This window comes from Erpetoichthys calabaricus, chromosome 1 (assembly GCF_900747795.2).
Source record: "Erpetoichthys calabaricus chromosome 1, fErpCal1.3, whole genome shotgun sequence".
In the NCBI taxonomy this organism is placed as follows: Eukaryota; Metazoa; Chordata; class Cladistia; order Polypteriformes; family Polypteridae; genus Erpetoichthys; species Erpetoichthys calabaricus.
Window position 1 is genome coordinate 117,289,503 of NC_041394.2, and position 25,744 is coordinate 117,315,246.

The window sequence follows — 25,744 nt, forward strand, 5'->3', positions numbered from 1 at the left end:
TAAAGGCATTTTTAATATTTAAATAATGCAGGTTCAGCTTGTTATTTCCTTAAGTGGAAAATTACACAAACTGATGGAAATGTGTCATTGTTTCCTTTCAAAGTCACATGGGTGAAGTCACCACATATGATATGCATGATAAGAATGACTCATCATTAAAGTGTTGGTGACAAAATCACTTCCATTGCTGAGTCTCTGTTTGCAGTAGGAGGAACATAAACATGAAGTAACTCATTTCCCTGGGCAAATAACGTTGATTAATTCCAAACGCCAGAATTCTAATGTCTGAATGAAATACTGTAGTTTTATTCCCTTTTGCATCATTGCTCATTTACATAGATGACCAGTCCCCCTCCCGTCTTTTTCTCTAAAGCACTGGGTCTCTTTCTGCTTGAATACTGTGAAATCAGTCCCGCATCAAAATAGTGCTGAACTCTTTAATGTAATGTGTCAATCACATATTATATTTCTAATGAGAAAAATGTAACTTTTGTAGCAGTCTGGGATTTAGCTACCGTAAATAAATGCATTGCAGCCTGTTAGTCTAAGGGGAAATACAGTCACTTTGTGTAACAATGCAGTAGTTTTGTTTTTTACCTCCTAGTTGCTGTATGAACTTTGAACACTGTGAATAGTTACTGTGCAAAGAAGTGGAATTAAGAAAAGATTTAGAAGAAAAGCTGCATTGTCTTCCTCCCTAACATTAAATCATTTGTTGTCCTTTGAACAATCTAGGCCTGCTTCCTCATCTGTGGTGGCTTTGGCATTTGGCCGGTACATTGTTGAACCTTTCTTCAGCCCCTGCTCAGCACCCAAATTACTTGTTAAAATGGTCAGCATAATTGGAGTCTGTAAGTAGTCATTTGACTTTCCTATGATCTTTTCTTCATACCTGCTTTAATCTAAATGTCAATGATATGTACACTGATCATGCATCTTTATGAAAAATGAATACTGCAAAATATATGCTAAAATATATTATTTTTATGTACACTTATGTTGTAAAAACACAAAGGACAAAAGAGAAGGAGTTTGTGCTCTATCTGCACACTTTATTTATTGCCCTGAACTCAATAGAAATGTAAGAAAATGATTAAAGCTGTTTTTGTGGTTATAGTTGCTCCAGAGAGCTGTAACTCCTGAAAAAGTACTACATCAGAGTCAGATCTCTGTCCTTGTCCACAGTAGGTCTCAGAAGACAACTCACTAGTGCATCATATACCCTCACTTGGTTTGTATTCGACCAATCATGCTCTTAACCTAACACCTTAATGGCCTTCTTAATAGCTTTGCACACCATGTAGATGTGGACTATGACAAGTGAACAACAACTCTTAAATCCTTCCTATAATGTGTAGTAATCTGCTCCAACATTTTTGCTTCCTACTTGCAACACTTTTTATTTATATTAAATTTCATCTGAGCACATCTCTCCAAATCTGAAATTTGTCCAGATTCTTCTGAGAAGATTTTGTTGACTCTAGGGTATCTAACATTTCACATAGTTTAGTGTCATTGGCAAACTTAAGCATCTCATTAGTTACTTTTTATGTAGATAAATTATATAAATTTAAAAGAATATTGGCTCTTGTGCAGTAGCACCCTTCTTCTACTGTATTAGATAAGTTATCCATTAAAGTACACACACACAAAAACGTCACTGTGATGATGCGGGTTCGCTCCAGGTTCCCATGCAGCTTCAGGGAGCTCTTGAACCTGACACCATCGTTATTGTCACCGATGAGCTTGGCAGTGAGGAACAACAATGAAACAAGGGGATGGTGTAAAAGTGTCAAGTGCTTTTATTAAAAATAAATCAAAACAAAACAGTTTTCCAAATAAATAAAGTGCAGTGTATATCAAAAATCTTCACTAAATAAATAATCCATTAAAACAAAAGTGAAATTGTGAAGGTTAAAAAAACAATAGAAAAAAACAATCCTTTAAAAATGCCTTCTTCCTCACTCCTGCAACCTCCGTTTCTTTCTTTCTTTCTTTCTTTCTTTCTTTCTTTCTTTCTTTCTTTCTTTCTTTCTTTCTTTCTTTCTTTCTTTTTTCCTTTTTCATTCCTTGCTAGCCATCTCGCGCTTCTATATATTACCGGGACATGGATCAGCTGTGGCAATCAGCAGCTCCCGGGAACAATTACGGATGCGGACGACTCCTCACATGTGCACTTAAGTGAGAATCGCCTGCATCATGAATTCCCCGGGAACCGCTCGGCCACCCCCTTGCTAAGCTACGAGTTCGATGATTATTTATTTAAAACTGGCCCTTTTTGACATGAGCTGTGGACCAGCTACACCACAGTCACTTCTCCTGAAATTAATGAAAGATGAAAACAGTTATATAAGAATAAGATCGAATTGACTAAACTAATGTTATCTGTATATTAGTATTTTAAAACAACAATGTTATCAACCAAGTTTTATTTCTTTTGGTAATTATTGGGCACTACTCTATTGGGTATACATTATAAATGTTTAAGAAAATGACAGTTAGTCACAGGCCCTCTAACACTAACATACATCAATCAATGCAGTTTTTTTCATAAATTAAATTGGTATCTGCTGTGACTCAAAACTATCAAGCCACCATAAGCTTATTTCTCTCTATTATAAAAAAAACAGTAGGGCGTTGAGACGTGATCTTCACGTTAAGATCACAGAAGACAGTTATAAGACCAGCGAGGACCTTAAGCATTAGACATTTTGCCAAGAGATTGACCCAGGACCGTCTCACGATGACATGGAACATGAGATTCTTGCAAGACACGCCCTACTTGCAATCAATATCAAATAAGACAACGGGGCAGCAAAACATTCAGTCTTGTGAAGGATTTGAGCACATACAGATCCAGGGTCTCAGTGCATATAAAGCGTATAAGGACAATACGTTATAAATAAAACGTCGACTAAGCAAAGAAGAAAGCGGCGCAGACAAAAGAGACTCAAAAGCGTTGGAGAGAAAACAGAGCAAGAAAGGAAAAGTAATCTAGGTGCAAATTCAGTAAATAAGGAAAGTAATTATCAGCCCGTAACAAGTGGAATTGAAACAAAGCATGCCCAATCGGGCTCAGAATTAAACAACAGAGTAAAAGACAAAGTAGAATTTCATAAACACGTTCACAAACATTGGCGCTATTCAAATGCAGAGCAGATTATGAAAGCAATGTAATTCGAAAGGCTCAAAAAAAAAACGTATGCGTGATACAAATGTGGAGAAAGTTAAAGAATATGAAAGTAGGAAAATTAGAAAGTATAAAAATAAGAAAGTAAAGATCGCAGTAGCACAAACAAATGGAAATTATTACTTGAAAAAAAGAAAATAATCACCACGGACCAGGTGTCGTTGAAAAAAAAGCAGGACAAAGCGAGGTCAGAAATAAAAGACACAGTAGAAAACAAAGTAAAACGTCATAAATTGTTTACAAAACAAAGGGGCCAAACACATGCAGAGCAGGTTAGAGATAATGAAAACTGGAATTCAAAAGACTCAAAAAAAATGTAGGCATGAAACACATGCAGAGCAAGATACAGAATATAAAAGCAGAAAAAAATGACAGTGTCAAAAAAAGAAAGTAAGCATCGCATTAGCGCAAAGAAAGAGAAATTATTACTTTAAGAAGTAACTAAAAGGTGAATAGAAAGCGAATATATGGACACAGGTGATATGTCAGAAGTATGTAAATATTGTAAGGCTTTGAAGTTTAAGTCAGAGAATTTCAAAAACGTGTTTTACCTCACATGCATTTATTCTTTACTTTGCAAAAAAAATTATTAACTGCTGATGATGTAGATCGCTTTGTCTGTGCTGAAATTCCAAACAGAGAAACCTATCCTGAATTATGGTACAAAATCATTAAACACATGTCTCACTGACCTCATTTAAAAGATTCAGCATATTGGAACTCGAAAGATTCCAAATATTGTTTTTACACAAGTTCTGAAGTAAAAGTGAAACTAATGAAATAACAACAATTCAAAGAAAAAAAAATCTTAAAAGTGTGTATCCAGAAAAACAAAATCATGGGGGTTGACGAGCGAAGCGAGCAGGGGGCAAAGCCCCCTAGTAGACTATATTTTTAACTACATGGCATTGCAAAGTACTGTTAAAATGCACATATTTATCGTACTCTAGTAACACATATACAGTGATCCCTTGCTATATCGCGCTTCACCTTTCGCGGCTTCACTCCATCGCGGATTTTATATGTAAGCATATTTAAATTTATATCGCGGATTTTTTGCTGGTTCGCAGATTTCTGCGGACAATGGGTCTTTTAATTTCTGGTACATGCTTCCTCAGTTGGTTTGCCCAGTTGATTTCATACAAGGGACGCTATTGGCAGATGGCTGAGAAGCTACCCAACTTACTTTTCTCTCTGTCTTGCGCTGACTATCTGTGATCCTGACGTAGGGGGATTGAGCAGGGGGGCTGTTCACACACCTAGACGATACTGACGCTCGTCTAAAAATGCTGAAAGATTATCTTCACGTTGCTATCTTTTGTGCAGCTGCTTCCTGAAACGACATGCAGCAAGGTGCTTCGTATACTTAAAAGCTCGAAGGGCACGTATTGATTTTTGATTGAAAAACAAACTCTGTCTCTCTCTCTCTTTGTCTGCTCCTGACGGAGGGGGTGTGAGCTGCCGCCTTCAACAGCTTTGTGCCGCGGTGCTTCGCATACTTAAAAGCAAACAGCCCTATTGATTTGTTTGCTTTTCTCTATCTATGTGACATTCTGTGCTCCTGACAAGCACTCCTTTGAAGAGGAAGATATGTTTGCATTCTTTTAATTGTGAGATGGAACTGTCATCTCTGTCTTGTCATGGAGCACAGTTTAAACTTTTGAAAAAGAGACAAATGTTTGTTTGCAGTGTTTGAATAACGTTCCTGTCTCTCTACAACCTCCTGTGTTTCTGCGCAAATCTGTGACCCAAGCATGACAATATAAAAATAACCATATAAACATATGGTTTCTACTTCGCGGATATTCTTATTTCGCGGGTGGCTCTGGAACGCAACCCCCGCGATGGAGGAGGGATTACTGTAATTACATTCTCTTATCACTGTTATTTTTGAATAAGTCTCATTGTTACAAAAATACTTAGCAAATCTCTTAACTGATTATTGGTTGAAGCAAGTGAAAACATTTTAAAATGCTCCAGCTTTCATATCAGGTAACTTAATCAGTGTATGCAACAAAATGTTAAGCCATGCGCACCTTTTCAAACTTTTTTAGTTTTGTGGAGCCCAGCAATCTTAATTTCTTAAAGTGAGTACATGGTGACATCCTTTATGTCACCCATCACGCCAACATGATTGGCAGAAGATTAGGTAGCTAAGAACTGTATTTGTTGCCCACAAAAATAATAGAGAAAATGATTGCACACCTGAGGCAAAATTAAATTCAAAATGGAGATTCGCTGACCTTACCCCAAACTGCAAGAAATAAATCCTCACAATATCGACATTCTGATGGAATAACACAGTAAAAAAGAATTCAGAATGTTTTGACATGCTATCCTGTCAATGTTTGGTTTGCTTCTGTAGTAGCTTGATGGTGAGAGAAAGTGTTTTAATGAGTAACTACTAGAAGACAAGACATTGTGAAATTCATTGCCCCCTGTTGGATACAGGATCTTTGCCCCTGCCATTTTATTTCTCACATTTACTTAATCACTTCTTCCTTTCTTCATCTTTGCCTAGCATTTGCTGTGGCTGTGAATTGCTGGAGTGTCACCTTCACCACACGATTACAGATAGTACTTACCACTGTGAAGATGGGCGCCTTGGTTTTAATTATCGTGCCAGGAATGATCAAGCTTGCCTCAGGTAAAATAAACATGTTCTTTGCTGTTTTTAGCTCCTGTGATATAAAGTTTTTACATAGCTGGCAGCAAGCATTGACTGTTCATGCCAAGATTCATAAATGTGTGATGACTCCAAGAGCTTCCATGAGCATGTGCTTGGCAGAGACTTTGACTAAGAGCTTAGCTTGCTTGCTGTGAGTGCTGCCATATGTACTAAGGAAGGGAGAATGAGAAGGTGTAGCTAGGTGTCCCAAATACATTTTTATTGGCAAATGAGCAAGCAGATAGTCGGGACATCTAGGCAGTCCAACCTTGGCCATAGACTTGGAGAGAAAATGGAATCAGACGATATATGGATGTATCAAATATCAAGGCATAACCAAGAATAGAGCATTTTAGTAAACAAAGCCCAAGAGATGTATCCAGAATCATTGTCAAAATATGGAGTGAAGTAGCTACATGTAACCAGAGACAAAATGTTAAGAGAAAATAGTACTTTAGAGTCAGAAAAAAAATGTTGTAACCTGAAAACTTGAATCAATGCCCATATGGCCTCTACTGTAAGAACCCAAAACATTTCCCCATTTGGCTCCCCTATTAAGTCACCATGTCCTAAATTCCTGAGAGATTTCTCTGCTGTAGAAAAATGTGTGCTTTATGTAATCATGTAATAGCAATTGTTCAGCCTCCATATGAAAAGGATAAAATATACATGCATGTATGCAACAATGTTATTTCACTGATCTCTCCACCTTCAAGTCTGTTGCTAAAATATTTAATCTTGTCTGCATTTTTATCTTTGCAGGGCAAACCGAAAATTTTCAAGGTGCTTTCGACACCAGTTCCTTGACACTGGATAGGCTGCCATTGGCTTTTTATGCAGGATTATATGCTTATGCAGGATCGTAGGTGTCTTTTTTCACTTTCTTTTTTCACTCTCTCTCTCTGTTTCTTTTTCCTGCATAATTCATGCTGCTACATTTTTTCTTGACCCATTTTCTTAATTAATTTGATGCTTAATAGATCAAACTAAAGATGAAACACATTTCCAAGTCATAGAAAAAATAAATACAGTAAAAGTCAAAATTCAGGATTTGCTGAACCCAAAAACTGTTTCAGCCTAATTTTTATAAGTAGTATGAAAAATGGTAATACATTTTAAATCCAGGAATTTACATAAGTTGTTACAATGTTTGTGAGAAGTTTAATGCTGTCCTTGTGTCTCTGTGGCTTTTCTACTGGTGGTCCACATTCTTCTCGTATTCCAAACATGTTCTTGTTACATCTCTTGATTAAACTGATAAGGTTCTTGTTTTGCATTTGATGCTGCCATGTTAGACTCTTACTAACCTGGACATTGCAATTAAAAAATAAGTTCAAGTGACCTTAGGTAGTGGACAAATGTAACGTAGTGTGGTTCCTGGGAGGCACACACTTTTTTCACTTTTATCAACATATACTCTCCCAAAATTGCTGTTGTTATCATTTGATTTAACATTCTGAATATGGCTGCAATTAAAAGAACCCACAGTGTAACTTCTAGCCTAGCAAAAAAATCTTTGCATAAAGACAATGAAGACACTTCTCTGAAATCCACTCAAAAGAGACAGCTGCATTTTTTTTTATTATATGATGGGAAAAAAGAGGCTGATAAGGCTGCAATGGATGTTGATAATTTCAAAACTTCAGGGGTTTCCCTTTGTACTGCCGACCAGTTTTCTCCTCTCTCCATAATGTAGTCTTTCTCCTGTCAAAACTATGGCAGTCCCCAATAGTATCAACTTTTATCCACAAAAGAATATGTGCCTGTGTGTCTGTCTGTGTGCTCATCAAGTTGCTATGTGTCTGTCATTCCAAAACATGGCACATAACAAATATTTTAGCTATCAAATGCATTTCATTTGTAATGTGAATAGATTGCACATCACTAACATTTGTAATGATGCATTTTACTACTACAAATATTTGTGATGCACCATCTGACAACTTTTATGCATTTTATTAATACATGCATTATAAAAAACATTGCAATAGATAGTGCACTGCAAACATTAACATATATATCAAGACACACACACACACACACACATATTACCAGTTAAAAGTCTGGAAACACTCATACGCCAGGGTGGAGGCATTACAGGTAGAGTTACAAAGAAACTGGAAAAGAAAAAGTTAAAATGGTCAAAAGAACTCCGACATTGGACTGAAGGTGACTGGAAAAGCGTACTATGGGCAACATCATGGAGTTATCTTTTCTCTGTTGCACATGACACTGGTATTTGGAGTGCATTTAACCCTTTGCGGTCGTTAGGCCAGAAAACTGGCCTTAGTAAAAAGTGCGCTATAGGTCGTCAGGCCACCGCTGGTGGCCCTGCAAGTTTCTGACCGATTTGCACAGTCGCCTGGTCGAGAAAAGTAGGTGGTATGTTTCAGTTATTCTTTACTGATGACGTCATGCAAAATGTAGCAGATGAAACGAATAGATACGCTCGAGCTGAAATTCATGCTATGCGAGATCAACTAAAACCGCGTTCAATATGGAAAAAATGGCGTGATGTCTCTCTGACTGAGATGAAATGCTATATTGGTGTGATACTGAAAATGGCTATAACAAATGCAGCTGATGTGAAGGATTATTTTTCAACAACTTGGGACAACTACATGCCATTCTTCACCGACTTGTTTACTAGAGACCGCTTCTGTATGATACACTGGATGCTTCACGTCCAACTACCATCAAATCCAGATCCAGGTCAGCGTCAAACAAGAGGTGAAAAAGTAAAGAATATGGTAGCTCATATGAAAAGTAAGTGTGCAGAGCTCTATATACCCGAACAGAACATTGCTGTGGATGAGACTACAATTAGTTTCAAGGGTCGCACTTCATTCCTCATGTATAATCCACAAAAGCCTACAAAATGGGGTTTACGTGTGTATTCATTGGCTGACTCTAAAACTGGTTACCTTAGCCAATTTGAACCCTATTATGGTTCATGTACCAAAGATATCCTTCCGTACCCAGATCTACCGGTTCCTGCAAGAGTAGTGCTACATTTGGTCAAAGGACTAATTCAAGATGATCGATCCTCTGGATATCATGTTTACACTGACAGATATTATACTAGTCCAGCACTGGGTGTCGAGTTGACAAAACTTGGAGTGTCAATTACAGGAACAGTTCAGAAGAACAGAAAGCTTTTACCCAGCGATATAAAAAAGAAACTGAAATTGAAGAAGAATGAATCAGTTGCTTGGAAAAATAACAAACAGTTAGCCCTTGTGTGGCAAGATAAACGACTGATTTTCATGTACAGCACATTTCACAATGCTGTTTCTGAAGAGAAAGAGAGACGAAAGCGAGGTGGTGAAGTTGAGAAGATAATAAAACCTTGCGTTATTTCTGATTATACAGAACATATGGGAGCGGTCGATAGATTTGATCATTATGCAGTATCATACAACTTCTCTACAAAAACAGTCAAGTGGTGGCGCAAAACGTTTTACTGGTTGCTTGAGGTGGCAATTGTAAATAGCTACATTCTCTGGTGTCAGTGTTACCCCCAAGATAAACTGCGTCATCTTGCATATCGCAGAAAACTCATAAATGAATTAGTAAAAGATCATCGTGCAACGAAAGAGGTTGTTCGTCGAGGACGTCCTTCTGAAGAAGTCGCTACAGCAGAACGCCTGAACGGTCGCTCACATTTCATCTATCCACTGGATGAACAGAAGCTCAAAGATTGTGTTGTATGTACTGATAGAAAGAGGGGACGTCGCAAACGTTCTCGTTTCGCCTGCAGTACATGTACGATGCAACCTGGATTGTGTCCGGGATTGTGTTTTGAACGGTATCATACTATGGAAAAATACAAAAACTAAGTTTATATTTCTCAATTGACATTATAAAGATTATCTGAACACGTGTATAACTGAAAAAGTACATGTGTATTGTGTTGTTGCATAATAAGTGTAATAAAGTGTTGTTTTTAAATAACGGCGTTTTTTCAATAATTAATTACGACTAATGTAGCGTGACGTTGAAAATTAAATACGACTTAGGACCTGTAAGAGCTTCTGTTTCTCAAACTACAAACTATGATGTCTTTGTCCTCATGTGTAATTGTGCATATGGGCCTCCAAATTCTTTTTGGTCCAGTTTGCCCTTTTGTCGTGAAGTAATAAGAGAAATTTATGTGGCTTCTTCAGTTTCTTGGTAATCATTCACATGGAATATCCTTTATTCTGCAAAAGCAAATCAACAGACTGACATGTTTCTTGGGAAAGGTGTTTTATTTTAGCAATTTCTGAACTTTAGGAATGCCAGTGCCTTCTAACCCATTGGAACAGAATAAAACATTGTAGCAGTGCTAAATGTTGTTCTAATAACCAATTAGCATTTAAAATGACAAATTAATGATTTGCTAAGGGAGTTTACCATTAGGACACTGAAGGAGTCACTGCTAGAAATGGGGCATTGCAGTCATTTATAAATAATCAAAAAAATAATAATTTTAAGCAGTGATAGCTAATTAAAACATTTATAATTTCTTAGCAATGCTTTAAACCAATTTAATGGTATCTTGTTAAAAATAGGAATACATTTCTTTCAAAAACTTGAACATTTATGAGACTGTCATGACTTTTGTCATGACTTTTGACTAGTAGTGTATGGTGTACACAAATGCAAACAATCACAGTGATAACACAAGCATTTTGAACGGAGACTGTGATTTCCTTTCAGTTCTATTTCTCATTGTCTGCTACAATTTTCCCAATTGCTAACAAATGTTTTCTACAATATTATACGATTTATAAAAACGATATACACAAAGCCCAAAATAATAAAAAACAGTCCCAAAATAACACACAAGGAAAGACATTCCTAACATTGAAAAACACTACACACCAAAAGCAAACATTTCAGCCAAAATCACACACTAACACAGCAAAAATGTAAGCCACAATGAGCACTAAATACACACTGTGCACCAATGAAGAACACGTTTGCTTCAAATAGAAAAACATTTCAGAAAATAATGAGAGCCACAAGAAAAAGTTAAGTCATGTCATTTAAGTACAGATAAGTTTTATTTTGCAAAGTGTTGCCATAAATGAATCTTTAACTGGAAGAAAAATGTGCTTTGCTCACACCATATAGAATGAAAAAAAAATAATAATGATTTACATGATGATGAACAACAAAATCTAGAGCATACTGCAACCTGAACTCAGGCATTGTCCTGGCGATATTGGGGTTTGACCAACAGTTTTCACCTACATCACACTAGATGTTTTCCCTGGCCAAACATTGGGGATAGTAATGCTTGGAGTGGTGGATCCATCCTTAACAAGCCTTGGGAGTGATGTCATCACAGGGCGTCTGTGTGGCTTTAACAAGACAAGATAATTCATTTAAGTCATATATCTTACATCTACAACTTGAAAAATATCCTTCAGTGCAGTTGAGGAATGATACCTTTTTGGCAGATTGAATTCAGCCTCATCAACATAAATATATTCTACTGGCTCAGCACTGACATCAAGTTCCTGGATTCTCTGCAAGGAGATACAAACATGTCACTGTGGAACAGCACATACTGTATACAACAAGTTGAATATACACATTGAATGGAATGCTCACTTGTCAATAGGCATGACGCAAATCTTTCACACGATCAGCATTCCTCCCAAATGGCACACTATATATTTGCTTCATTCTCTCCCTGCCTTTATTACAGTTTTTTTACAATTGCTAAAGCACAATTTTGACAACAAGGCTCATTGTTGCAAATCATTTAGCACAATTCACAAAACACCTCACCCAAAGAGCAAAACACCTCACATATCCTGCAAAATGAAACACTGCAACCAAAACTACATATATAATGATCATAATCAAAGTACTGTACTAAATGGCACACATGTCAGTTATATCACCAGATTTTTGTCTAACCAACTACACACTGTTGAGCAAAATGAAAAGCACTCTCATCTTTAGTATGCTCTGCCACAATACTAAAATAGTCCAAATTGTAGAAAATTATAGAGTGTTCACATGCACAGAAATATTTGCAGATACACACACATGCATTTATTTTTTTATTTTTCACCAAACAAGTCAGTGCAACATATGCACAGCAGATATATTTCCATTGGAGCGAACAAAAATATGCTCAGAAAAAACAGTAAACTGAAAAAGAAAATGTGCAGAAGAAATATATAGAAAAAAAAGAGGCAAGAAAAATAATTAGGCAGCATCTTGCCTCTCAGCTGCGTCTGGCCACAATGCCTCGTCCACATCACAGGCAATATCTTCCCTTGCCAGACATCGAGGGAAGAAGTGCCTTGAGTGCCTTATCCATCCCTGAATCGCACCCACATCAATTTCATCACATGCCTCTTAAATAGCCTGCACAAGAGGCATGCGCACATAGGGCTGCCGGTCGTATACCTTCCACCGCCATGCCGAAAAGAACTCTTCTATGGGGTTCAGAAATGGTGAGAATGGTGGGAGGTATTGCACGAGAAACAGTGGGTGGTCAGCAAACCAATTTTGAACTGGGGCTGCATGATGAAAGCTCACGTTGTCCCATACTACAACATACCGGGTTCTTGCATGGTCTGCATCATTCATACGCTCTGGTAGAATGAGAATGTTATGGAGTCCATCCAGAAATGTTAGAATATGGCCTGTGTTGTATGGTCCAAGGTTGGCATGACGGTGGAGGACACCATGCATATTGGAGATGGCAGCACACATTGTGATGTTCCCACCACGTTGGCCAGGAACATCTATAATGGCTCTGTGGCCAATGACGTTTCTTCCCCTTCTTCTGGTCTTTGCTAGGTTGAAACCAGCCTCATCTATGAAGATGAACTCGTGGGATTGCATGAGCATCCATTTCCAGTACTCCCTGAAAACAATGAACTAAAATCAGTCAATATGGTGTTATCCAGTACACTGGGAAACAATGTTGCGTGTAATGTGCTGCAGTCAATATTGTACTTTCATCCACATATACTCGTCTGAGCTCTTTGTTTCTTTGAGAGTTTCTCTCAAAAGGAACCTTATACAATTGTTTCAGGCTGATTTGGTTTCGCTTGAGAATGCGAGCCAATGTGGACAGACTGACTCGTTGAATGTTGGTGAATATGGTGTTGTCTTGGATGATGTTGCTTTGAATTTCTCTTTATCTGATTTCATTATTCTCCAAGACCAAGTTTACAATGGCAGCTTCCTGTACCCCTGTGAACATTTCGCCCCTTTCTCCACCATGGTTGCGTCTCTCAGTCCTTTACAAAAACAAAAATATAGGGCTTGGACAATGCAGCCTAAAGATTCCCCCACAGTAGAGTAAATTGGACAGGAAACTTGTACAGTTAGTGTATGAAATTAGCCATTCATGAAGTACACAGGTGTCACCCAACTGATACACTATGACATGGGGTGTACTACACAGTGTGAAAGACATTTTGGTTGCATACCTGTTCTCCAGTCTAAATGTCCGGATGACAGAGGCGACAGTAAAACGGCTCAAGTTGGGCTGCACTCTACGTCCAGCCTCTTGCATTGTCAGCCCATGGTTGATGACATGATCAACTAAGGTTGCTCTGATTTCATTTGGCAGTTGCTGTCTTCTTCGCCCATGACCTCCTATACCAGCTCTACCCCTACCTCTCACTCTTCCTCCCCCTCTCATCCTCACCCTCCCTCTTCCTCTTCCTCTCTCTGCAATGTCTTCCATTGTTCTTGAAAAAAAGGTGCTCACCTGTGGTCTTTTTATAGTGCTTACTTCCTGATTGAAGTGGTAACAATTAACCATTGAGGTGTTTGGCCAGGTGGCACATATATTGGCCAATTAGCTCATGTTCTGTCCTTTTGAATGGCAGTGTGTTGTAATGGCAAACATGGGACTTTATGTCAGATTGTTGTGTCTTATGCAGAGAACCGTGTTCAGTGCATTTAGAAAGTGCCATTTTGAATTGCAAAATGTGTGTAAAGCAGGAAATGTGTTTAGAGTTTTAGAGACTTGAGAAGAGGTTTTGCTCTCTGTGTGTCAGTTTGAATAATTGTGCTATGCATGTCATTTTTGTGTGTTAGCAATTGTGAAAAGCTGTAAGAATATGATCAATAGTGGATATGGAAACATTCTCTGTGTTGTTGAATATGGAATTGTCCTCCATGACGTGTGTTTGAATTTCCCACAGTCTGAAGACATTACTTGCCAGTACCCTATTTATGATTTTAACCTCTTACCATAATCACCTTGAGCATGGAAAACGCGCTATATAAATAAAATGTGTTATTATTATTATTTAGCCTCGTTCTACCACCATTTGGTCTTCTGTGAATTCTTCAAAGTGAAGTGAAATATGTTTACTGTTTCTCTATATAGGCAAGTCATAATTGTCTAAAATTATTTGTCTTACCCGTTTTCATTAGAAAATGTCCTAAAGTTTCAAGCTACAATATAGCAACTCAGATTGGGCTGGACTCACTGCCCAGCTTCTCACATACTCAAGCCGTGGTTGATTTCAGTACATTGTCAACTAATATTGCTTTTATCTCATTCAATGCAGATCTCCTTACACTCTTTTGCACTCTCCCCCTTTGCTCTTTCTTGTTCCATTTTTTTTCTTGAAGTTTACTAAAGTCACAGAGTTATTCACTTTGGCTGATTTTGTTTGTCCAAGTCATGCACATTTTCATGCATTATCTCATTGTTTTACTTGTCGACTGAGGAGTTTTTACAGAAAGGGAACAGGTGTGTTCATGATGATGTTTGTACTACTTCACTGAGGTGTGTGTACAGTTTTTCATAATGCATGCACCAGAAATGTAAACTGTGTTTATAAATTGAGCAGATTAAGTTTATGGTTCTGAGGTATTAGCATGAGCAACATCTTACCTGGATTCAGTCAATTCATTCACTTACACTGTGTAAGCAATTGAGAAAAACTGTAATACTGTCAATGCCATTTAAAGCTTTTCTCAAACACTTAGATGCCTTTCTCAGAGTACTAATTCATTTGTATAACCTTAAGTGCAATTTTCAAACCAGTAAAAGCATTTCTCACAACACTACCAGCTGTGCAAAAGAACCTAAAGCACTCTAAATATAAAACTTATATGTCAAACCACACAAAGTTGGTCGATCACCATAAAACTGTCACCAAAAGGATAGCACTCTTTGATTATTGTATAGACACTGAAATATAAAATAATAACTATTTGAAGTACAACTATGATGTGTTCCTAAACAATGCAAAATATTGTACAACACCCACATATCAGTAAAATATGTTTATTGTATAGCAGTATTCATACATTTAAGTACAATGAAAATGAAAGCAAGTGAGAAATTGCAACAAATTTACACAAATTCATTGTAACAAAAAGAATCAAAGGTAAACCTATGTACAATATGAAGAAAACACAAAATAGACTAGAAAAGACAATATAAGAAACACAAATAAACACCAAGTCTAGTATTCTTTAGTGAGCATCAGCTGTCTCCCCTGTGTTGGGCCACAAGATTCTGTCAATGTCACCTCTGATATTTTGCCTTGCAAAACACCGAGGGAAAAACCTTCTCACACACCTCATCTGCTCTTGAGAATCCTGAACTTTGATGTAGCAACAAATAGCACCCATTGCCCCCAGTAAGGACATTTGCTTATGAAGCTGACAAGCACAAATCTTCCACTACCACGCTACAAAAATATTCAATTAGATTCACTCAGAAAATTGACCAGGATTGTGTAGTACTAGGGTGTTGTACCGTGTTAGCCATTATGAATGTAGAGAAAAGCCAAGCAAAATGACACCTTTTATTGGCTAACTAAAAAGATTACAATATGCAAGCTTTCATCTTGTAGTGTTACATCTTGCCTGAAGAAGGGGCCTGAGTTGCCTCGAAAGCTTGCATATTGTAATCTTTTTAGTTAGCCAATAAAAGGTGTCATTTTGCTTGGCTTTTCTCTACCAGGATTGTGGAAACTCTATCAAAATTTACAGGTGGTATTAGACCACTCTCTCACTGCACCTGAGTGGTGAAACCTGATATTATTCCAAATTACCCCAGAATCTGGAAAGTCAGGCCTCATCTCTTGTCTCCCATTCTCAGGAATAAGAGCACTGTAAAAGATACACTCATTTTTTTTGTAGGTTTTTGGTGGGCAGTAATTTATGCCATGAACAACTGTGTCAATGTCAGTGTGAAATGTATAGGGTGGTCCAGATCTAATTATGCAACTTTTAATGTAATGCAGGAAAACAATGCAAGACAAAAGAATTGTTTGAAATATCTTGTAATAAACAAATGCAAGGCAGGTGATGCCATCTATCGGCAACAAAAATAATTTTTTGTGAATTCTCTATGCAATAAACTTAATATGTTATAGCGTAATGAAAGTTGCATAATTAGATCTGGACCACTCTGCACATAACCAAGTGACAAGAATGCGATTGGTTTTGATAGTCATGTCACACTCAAATGAAAACTGCATCTGTGCAATCACAGTTGTGCTTGCTTTTTTGCAACATGTGCTTTAGCATTTGCATTTTGTATAAATGCAATCAGAACTGAAATTGTGCTGTGGACAACCGAATTAATGCTTAAAGTTTTAAGGTATTGTACAGAGAATGGGGTTACTGTTTTGAGAAATGCATTCAAGCACTTGAGAAGAATCCTAATATAGCATTGACATATTTTTGAGTAATTCAATTGTTCAAGCTATTTGGCTAATTCTACATTGTTTTTCTGAGTACATTGTCTTGATCATTAGGGTTTGGATTTTTTTTAAGGGAAGATGAAGAAAATGAAAGGGAAAGAAACAGAAAGACTTTCTAGGTAGTGAAACGTCTCCTGGTTTTGTTTAATTTCTTGCCCAAAAAAAAAACTGATTTCTGACATGACAAACAATTTAGTCTTCTTATTTTACTAGTGCTAACAACTTTATAGTTCTGTAGGTTTTAAAGTTTTCATTTCATAAACTTTTATTGAAAGACAAATTCATTAATAAACCTTTATCTTTGTCCAGTTTTATAATCCAGGTGAGTGGTTGTGAAGATCCCACCAAGTTATAACTCAAATGCTGGTGACAGAGAATGAATGGATACATTTGTAGGAGCCATGGTTCAACGAGTGAGGTCAAGTTTTTGAGTTCAGATGTAGATCTCACAAAAGGAGTTCAACTTTATGTTCAGCTAAGGCAGTTAGCCGAAATCCATGTATTGATGATAGGCAATGAGCTTATTAATTGCCAAGGCACAATTTGAAGACATCTTCATGAAGAGCTGAGTATTGTCAGTATACAAATGGAACGTGATGTCAGGGTGGTGAATTAGGCTCCAGTGACAACAGTTGTGAACCAAGCACTGAACTTTTAGAGGTCACCTTAGAGTGGAGGCAGTACAAGTTTAATTTGCTAAACAAAAAGATTGAACATGCACACAAAAATAGGAACACATTTAGGACAAGATGATTCAATTAATTCCAGTCTAATTATTTTGGCATTTCAACAGTGTCAGCAACTGCACTGAGCTCTAAGTTAAGGGAGAAGAAAAATCAACTATCAGCAGTAAGTTGCTGAAATTCACAGAAAAAAAAACATTTTTGGAATTTTTCAATGTGGATTTTGGGCTGTTAATTATTTTTATCCTTATGGCCATGATGTTTTGCTTTTCATGGTTGTGGCCATGTTATTTATTCTCTGTTACGATGCCCTGTTTCTGCATCTCCCTTTAGTGTAGTGGATGTTGGAATGCAAGAAATTATTGGTGCTACCTTTGTTTTGACTTCTTTTCTTGGTTGTGTATTTTGACAATTATTTTTTCATTTTACATCCAGGTTTTTGACTTCTTCACTGTCCCTGATTACACATTTGTTTGTTTGTGTCTTAATTCCATTTCCCTGGTTGCACTCTTCCTTTTCTGCCTCTGGGTAATCATAATACCTGGAAGATGTTTTCCACAGTATCTTACTTGGCATGCACCTTAGATCTGAAAGCAAACTTTGATCTTACTATTACATGGTAACATAATCTTGCTTTATTTTAACAGTTCCGTCTTGAATTATGTCACAGAAGAAGTCGTCAATTCCAAAAGGTATTGAGATTTTGTTTCTTATATGCAAAACTGATCTTAGGAAGAGGTTGTGATGAGGATACGAGTAATAGTACACAACAAATCTCTTTTTCTCAGAGAGCACAAAAAATAAGTTAACAGTGGCCTGTTTATCAATAATGAATGACCATGCCTAATGTTAGTTGATCAGCATGGCTTGCATGTTCCAATCATAAAAATGACATGTGCTGGTCAGTATACACAAAAAGTAAGACACAGTATTGTAATTGGAACTGCTAAGAAAACTGAATATCAGGCAAATTAAAAACATACAGGGTACTGATTTCATGTAAAATCTTTCTGTTATGGTATGGTAATTACCATAACAGTTTATTAAATAGTTTATTAAGAAACTATGGTAATAAAACTGAAATTGCATTTCACAACCAGCATATGTTTCAATGTGTCGACTTTAAGTTGCAATTTTTCTGGTGTCCACATGTTGTTAATCAGAGAAAAGACTCTTTCAGTGGGAGCATTTGTCCCTGGAAGACATAATGCAAATTCTGCCATGAGTTTCACATTATCACATGGAACATAATGGTTGACAAAGTGCTGAAAGATTTCCATCCATCATTTCTCTATTGGTAATTCTGCTGTACCCCATTCATTAACTTTTTCTGCAGTGACATATCTTTGGATATTGGATATCTCATCAAACAGTTCATTGTCATTTATCTTGTCATGAAATATGTCATTCACAAAACCAATGCACTTTTGAACATCTTCCCATGAGAGTTGTGATCTCAAAAGCACCCAATCAAAAATATCTATCCCTTGAAATTGATTGCACCAGTGGTCTAAGTAATTTGCACTGGTTTCATGAAATTCAATCATTTGTGAAGAGAGCTTCTTCGTATCAATCTCATTCTCTAACTCCTTCAACTTCCTTTGAACTATCATGGGAATGAACTTCTTTCTTGCTCTTTCCAGGCATTTTTCATTAAGGTCTTTCAAAGATCTGTACACTTCAACACATGTTGCAGTCTGACTTTCAATTTGCAGAACAGTTGCTTGAAATGATGCTGCCTGATTATGTAAAAAATATAACCACAGTTCTGCAGAAGGATCTTTAAAAAAACCTTGCAGCAAGACAGGGCATTTGTCTAATGAGAGAAAGTAGGATTTCAGCCCAGGATATATTTTTGTAATCCTTTCTGTAGCTGGCATCATATTTAGCCATCTTGTTTTGCTGTAGCTGAATAACTTCTGATACTCTACTGAAACAAAATCACAGAATTCTTGTAAGGCAGCAACTCGAATGGTGTATATGTAAAAGTACATATATATCTTATGAACAACTGTTTCAATATCTACAGGGAGACACTCCGCTGCTGATTGAAAAGCATTATGAACAATATGTGCTGCACATCCAAGGCCAAGGACTTTATGACTGAGTGTTTCATTCAGTTTGCAATATATATTGTTTTTTCCCTTTCTCTCTGCACCACCAAAATTTGTATTGGCATTATTGGCACAGAAAGTGACAAGTTTCTGTGACAGCTGATGTGATTCTAGTGTTTCCATCATATTTCGTGCTGTAGATCAGATGTTTCTCCAGGTAAATCTTTAAATTCAAGCATTTTTACTTAATTCCTGTTGATGGCAAAAAATAGCGAACAAGTATGGGAAACAATTTCACCTCCTTATGATTGGATGCATCAATGAATATGGACACAAAGTTTGCATTTTCCAGCTCATCTTTCAAATGCTTCATTGCAAGAGGTGAGAAAACTTTCACAACAATTGCTTCTGTCTTTGTTCTTGCGCAAGTAAACTTTGCTTCGAACTTTTTTTGGATCAGCTTAGAGGTACAGTCCATGGAACAGAAGCTGTGGTTGTGACTGACTGTGTGGTATGTTATAGTACCTTCCGCAGCAGCTAACTCCATTTCTTTTGTTCCACAACTTGCATTTCTGAAGAACTCTGTAAGATGTTTTGAAGACGCACTTGCAGTTACTGCTCTTGTGTGCCTGCCTGTTCTCAAGTGGTTAGAAATATATGTCGCACCATTATGTGCCACAGAAAATTCTGCACTACATATGATGCACCGTACATCTGATTCACTGTTTGTTAGTTTTATGAAATGATATTTTGTCTGTAGAGTCTCATTAAATTTGCAGTTTCTTTTTACCATCATGCACGGTGTCAGTCACAGATAAAAAGTAAGAAAAGACTTAGAAGATAGGAACACAAGTTAAAAACAAAATAGTTGAACAGTTTCAGTTCATTATGTACAGTTCAGTTCATAGATGTAATGTAGCCGTAGGTCAGTTACACTTGCAGGATAAACGTGCTTCATTCACAACATTGCATCCCACGTACATGTGCTACTGCTAGTGCATGTCCCGACTTCAAAAGAAGAAACAGCAAACCAAATTCCAAAGAGGCGAGGGAAGAAGCAATGTCACTCTGCACTCTAAACTAAAGGAAAAGAAAGTAAAATACAGTTGTAAGTGTAAGGAACAGGCAAGCATCCGCAAATGTTGTTGTGACTTGTGTCAAATATTCATTCATTATTAATATATAAATTAATATTATCAGATTCACAACTACGACGAAATTTACAGAGAGACAGTCTGCAGACTTAAGACTATACAGTAAAGTGTGTACAGCAGTACTTACTTGAAGAATAAAGAGCTAAAATTAAAGTTAAAAAAAAACTTTGTCAGCACTTTCAATTTTGTTATACAAAATAAATTGTCAAGCTTAACTCTTTTAAGTTTAAGCTTTAACTTCAGTGAAAACGGCTCACCTCGAACGCCATATTGACGAGTGAATGACTGAATCAGGCATCAGCGCTTATATCAGGCTCAGAGCTGGAATAATAAGATAATTCCTGGCTCAGAGCGTAGCATAGCCAAAATGTGTCATATCACATACCATCCGACGATGCGTCCGCTTCCGCCTTCTTGCCTTCCGTGCGTTTCCATACTGCAAACAATGGCCACCAGCAGGCATCAGATTCAGAAGAAGGTAGACTAACCGTCTGACGTCATGATGGGTAGAAAGTATGATTTGAAATCAGAAAGGCTGAATGGGGTCTAGGCCTCCAGAGAAAAGTACGCATTTTGTCGGAAAACGCCACAGGCCGGGACATTTCCTGATCTTTCGGGGACGCCGGGACGGGTGATCCAAAAATAGGGACTGTCCCGGGTAAACCGGGACATCTGGTCACTGTAGTATAAACCTTTCTGCCTTCTTTTTGAATGAAAAATGAGATTTCACTATAAAGCACATGGGGTAAGAAAAATTTAAACAAAATGTAATTTTTGGGTGAAGTGTTCCTTTAAATTTTTTATACATATGATCTGGGTTTTAGACAACTTTCTAACTCCTTTACACCCTTTGCAATAAGTATTCATTGTGACTGGATTAATATAAGGCAAATTTTTGTTTTTATTTTTTGTTTTCTTTAGAAACATCCCTCTGTCGATCATATTATCCATGATAACAGTGATCATTTTTTATCTTCTGACGAACATTTCTTATTACACGGTGATGACATCTCAAGAGGTTCTGGAATCCAATGCTGTGGCTGTGGTTTGTGAATTTGCTTTTAATAAATATGAACAGATAAATATTAAAATGACTTTAAAGGTCTGCCTGGTGAGACAGTGATTAACACTGCTACATCACAACCTCATTAGGCAGGAATAGTAGTCCTCTCTCATTTAAGATTATGGTCATTTGAAACCAGCTTGGTACAACTAAGTGTGGATGTGCTCGTAAGAGTGTTCCGTGGAGGACTGACCCCTTGGCCAGTGTTAGTTGCTGTTTTCCAAACAGCGCTGGCAGAATGAACTTTAGTATCCCCAGCCCAGAAATTGAATGAGACAGAGCCAGTGAACTGATGGATGGATACATTTATAGAATAACTTTACTGCATGACTACAGAAATCCTCCCCATAGGTTAAACATTTGAATGAAGTTAAATTAAAATAAATAAAAACTAAGTACATATATTTAATTAACTGTAGTTGTAGACCAATACTTTGTGGTCTAGAATCAGCACTGATCTTGAGTTTGCATTGCTCCACCAATGTTGCTGATAAAGCTAATGCTTCTACTGCCCTGCCATTACTTTATGGCCAAGAAACGTGGGAATGTCAAAAGTGGATGAACTATGGTCATATGTGAGTGATGAGGTGTATTCCAGGGAGACAATTTTTCAACTGCTTCTAACAAAACAGATTTGCAAAAATAATTGATTTTTTCAGAATGTTTCAAAATGCTCTTTTCAGTCTAATAAAATATGTGTTATGCTGTAGTCAAAGTTTGTTCCCTGTTTGTTTTTCCTTTTTTGTGCTTTATTTGTTTATCTTAATTTTTTATGATATTGTACTTCTTTGTTTGTTGATGATATTTTCCTATTTATTAATTATTTTGTGTATGTATTGCACTATGTTCTTTTGTGCTCCTTTTGTTTTGTGAGTGGAACCTCAAGAGACAGCCCTGATGTCACCACTGAAGGACCACCTTCTGCCTTTATCTTCCAAAAATTCAGAGTAGGTCCTTCTGTGGTCCATTGCCGCTTGTAGTGTGCTTCATTTTCTGTGAAAATTGATTTTTCTGAATCTCAAATTATTGTTTTGTGTTCTTGGATTTTTTTTCTTGTTATCTGGATTTGTTTGCCTTGGATGGCCTTTTAGGCAAATCCTTTTGCCTTATTTAACTCTTTCTGCTGTTTTTGCTCTTCTTCTTCTCTTTATAAAAATAAATTCTTATTTTAGAAAGATGCTTTGTGGACAAGTGTTTTTTTCCCTTTCACTTGAGATGCATTTTAATACATTTTGGGAGATTTAAAGTTATTTTAGTAATTTATTTTTGGGCCCCTGGACTGGCCTGAAGCCTGCATGTGGAATTAGAAAGTTGAGCCTGTCTTAGGTGAAACTTTATCTAAGCAGGCTAGGGAGGACCCTGGCATGTTATATCGGTGTTTATTGAAGACTCACACCATTTTGCTATTTTGGATATTGCTCAATCACAGCAGTATCTTTTGAATGATACACTACCGGTCAAAAGTTTTAGAACACCTGTTTTTCCAGTTTTTTCAAATTTAACATTGGAATCCCTGAAGCCTATGAAAAAAGTTGTAATGTCGGGCCACCTTATATTCCTTCGCACCTCTTCCTTAGTGTCTTTGTTTTGCAAATGTGTAGATCAGCACAAGCAGCAAGCAGCCTGCTTTCCCATCCCTCACCAACTCAGTTGAAGTCAGTTGCAAAATTCTCAGAGCTCAAGTCCGTTTATCTGGGTGTGAATTGTATAGTGTAAATAATATTTCGATATTTAGAATAGATACATTTCATGTGTGTTCGGTGTCTACAATGATCTGAGTAAAAGTAGGATGACAGGAAATGCGAGGCAAGAAATATCCAACACATAATTAAAACAGAAACGTTTTTCATGTTATAGTAATAATGACAAAATGCTGACATGAAGTGTATAATGTGTGAAGACTTTAGTCCATATATCAAATAAACACTTTCAAAAAAGGTATTACAAAACAAGTGAGCTTTTATTCAAGAATATAACCAAAGAAAAAGATATCATTCAATTTACATGTTGCTGTCAATGAGTAAAAACTCAAGACCACATATCAGTTGACAGAAGGTTGACTGTCTGCCTGGGTGGTGCAGATGTAAGAGCTGCTGCATCATAAGCAAAAGGTTGTGGGTTTGAGCCTGGGTTCTTCCCGTTTTGAGTAGTTATCTGCTATTATTACTATTATATAATAAAAACATACATTTGATTTGAGTCTAACACCAGGTGTAAATTTTTTCTACTTGTAAATGATAGTGCTGAAGGGATATATGCAGACACACAAACACTGGTGAATCATGTCTTCTTGGTATCTTATTGTCACTTTAATTTTTTGTTATTCAGTTTTATTCTTAAATAAAAGCACACTTGTTTCATTATAACATTGCGAAAGTGTTTACCAGACTCCCTTTACCACTGTTGTTCACTACTAGATTCAAGGATTATCACGACAGGCACCAATGATCTTATGTCTGCTGCTCTGCACAGCTGCCCCAGCAATGGAACCACAGAACATGGCCCATTTTGGTTCAATGTTCCCACCTGCCTCCCTTAGAATACAATAAAAATTTGTCCAGAGGTGAGAGCTGAAGATCTTTCGAATGGGGGCATCTGCCAAACATTCCCAGCGCACCTTCTCTAAGTTTGGGTCTGCCTTGTCTGTCCTGCATCTTCAACCACCATCTGATCGAACTCAGAAACAGCTGATGAGCTGTTGGTAGCTCACCCCCTCTCTTCACCCCAGTGTCCAAGACATACTGTCATAGATCTAATGACCTATACTCGGGTTCAGATTGGATAGGCTATTTCTCCCAATCATACCCTTCCAGGTTTCACTGTTGTTACTCACGTGAGTGTTAAATTCCCCCAGTACACCAATAGAGTCCCCAGTGGAAGCACCGTCCAGCACTTCTCCCAAGGTCTCTAGCCAGTGCTGTTCTCCTGAAGTGACCAGGAGGGGATCCTCTTGCTCACCATGGTAATTTCCAATTACATGTGCTAAGCTGGGGTGCTATAAGTAAGCCCACACCATCCTGAAGCCTCTCACTCTAGACAATTCCAGAGTGGTATAAACTCTAGCTGCTCTCAAGGAATTTGCTTCCAGAACTCATGCTATGCATTGAGGTGAGACAAATTATGTTTAGACGGTACCACTCTACCACCCACACTAGGTTGGGTTCCTTCCCCATCAGAGAGGTCATATTCCATTTCACTGGAGTCAATTTCGGTAGCAGTTGATTGGTTCATCAAGGCACTGATCTTCGACTGCTGCCTAAATCACAGAATGCTTATGATCCCTACTGCTTATCAGTATTTTATATTTAATTCAAAGTAATGCCTATTAATCCAATGTAAGCATCTTACCCAAATACTGGTCTTTAATTGATATAGTTCAATCTAGATGTAATATTGTAATGGTGATAGAATTTATGTGTTTACTGCCTTCATTTTACTGATATAAATAGTAAATTTGGTCTGTGATTCTGACCATTTTTTCAATAACACTAAATGATTAACATGTAACATACATAAATGCTTGATACATTCTAATAAAAATATGACCAGATTTAGGCTAATTATTTTTATATTCACCCAAAACATAAAATTTATAAATAACTGCTGTTTAATTAGGCTAGGAGTCCAGTTAAAAAATACAGAACTTGTTTGGAACCTGAAACCACAAGGGGTCCACAGAGCTATGTTTGAGAACCACTGGACAAGATTAATGTGAATTGTGTATTAAATTTAAAATCTAAAGTAACATAAGTATAAGGTGTCCTTTTTCCAAGCCTGTTAAAATCAGTTCTAATTTCTGATAAGATAATAAGCCCTAATGAATTCTATGAATAGAACTGCATGGCCTTTAAATCCATCACTGATTCCACCTACATTAGGTATATACAATGTTATTTTTGGTCCTCAATAAGATTGAGTGTAAACTGTTAATTTAGCAGTTGTTGAATTTTATTGTCATCATGTTTAGGCACATGAACCTTTATATTGTTCGTGATGTCAGCACTTTGGATCCAAACACTACACTGTGTGCTTGGTTTAGGTAAGAAAAACAGACAGGTTTCGGAAACTCTCACATGTTTTTTTATTTGATTTTCCCAATCATTTTGAAACTTTGAAAATCATTATTTCGCTTCTCATGTTTGTACTTTGGTTCCTGGCCAAAAACAGTGTGTTCTTATTGAACAGAAATTATCAATGCATTCATAAAAAACTCTGACACTTAATTTCTTCAAATACTA

The 25,744-nt window shown here is 37.1% G+C and overlaps 2 protein-coding genes across 2 annotated transcripts in view; one reads left to right on the plus strand and one right to left on the minus strand.

Annotated features, from left to right (window-relative positions):
* The window catches only part of LOC114644348 (cystine/glutamate transporter-like), a 621,881-nt gene that overhangs the window by 419,205 nt on the left and 176,932 nt on the right, over window positions 1-25,744 (minus strand).
* LOC114646930 (cystine/glutamate transporter-like) overlaps window positions 1-25,744 on the plus strand; it is a 53,944-nt gene that overhangs the window by 12,554 nt on the left and 15,646 nt on the right. The window contains exons 3-7 of the mRNA XM_051929696.1: window positions 736-851; window positions 5,712-5,837; window positions 6,621-6,720; window positions 17,883-17,927; window positions 21,365-21,488. Coding sequence (XP_051785656.1) covers window positions 736-851; window positions 5,712-5,837; window positions 6,621-6,720; window positions 17,883-17,927; window positions 21,365-21,488 — 511 coding nt within the window. The remainder of the gene's footprint in view (window positions 1-735; window positions 852-5,711; window positions 5,838-6,620; window positions 6,721-17,882; window positions 17,928-21,364; window positions 21,489-25,744) is intronic.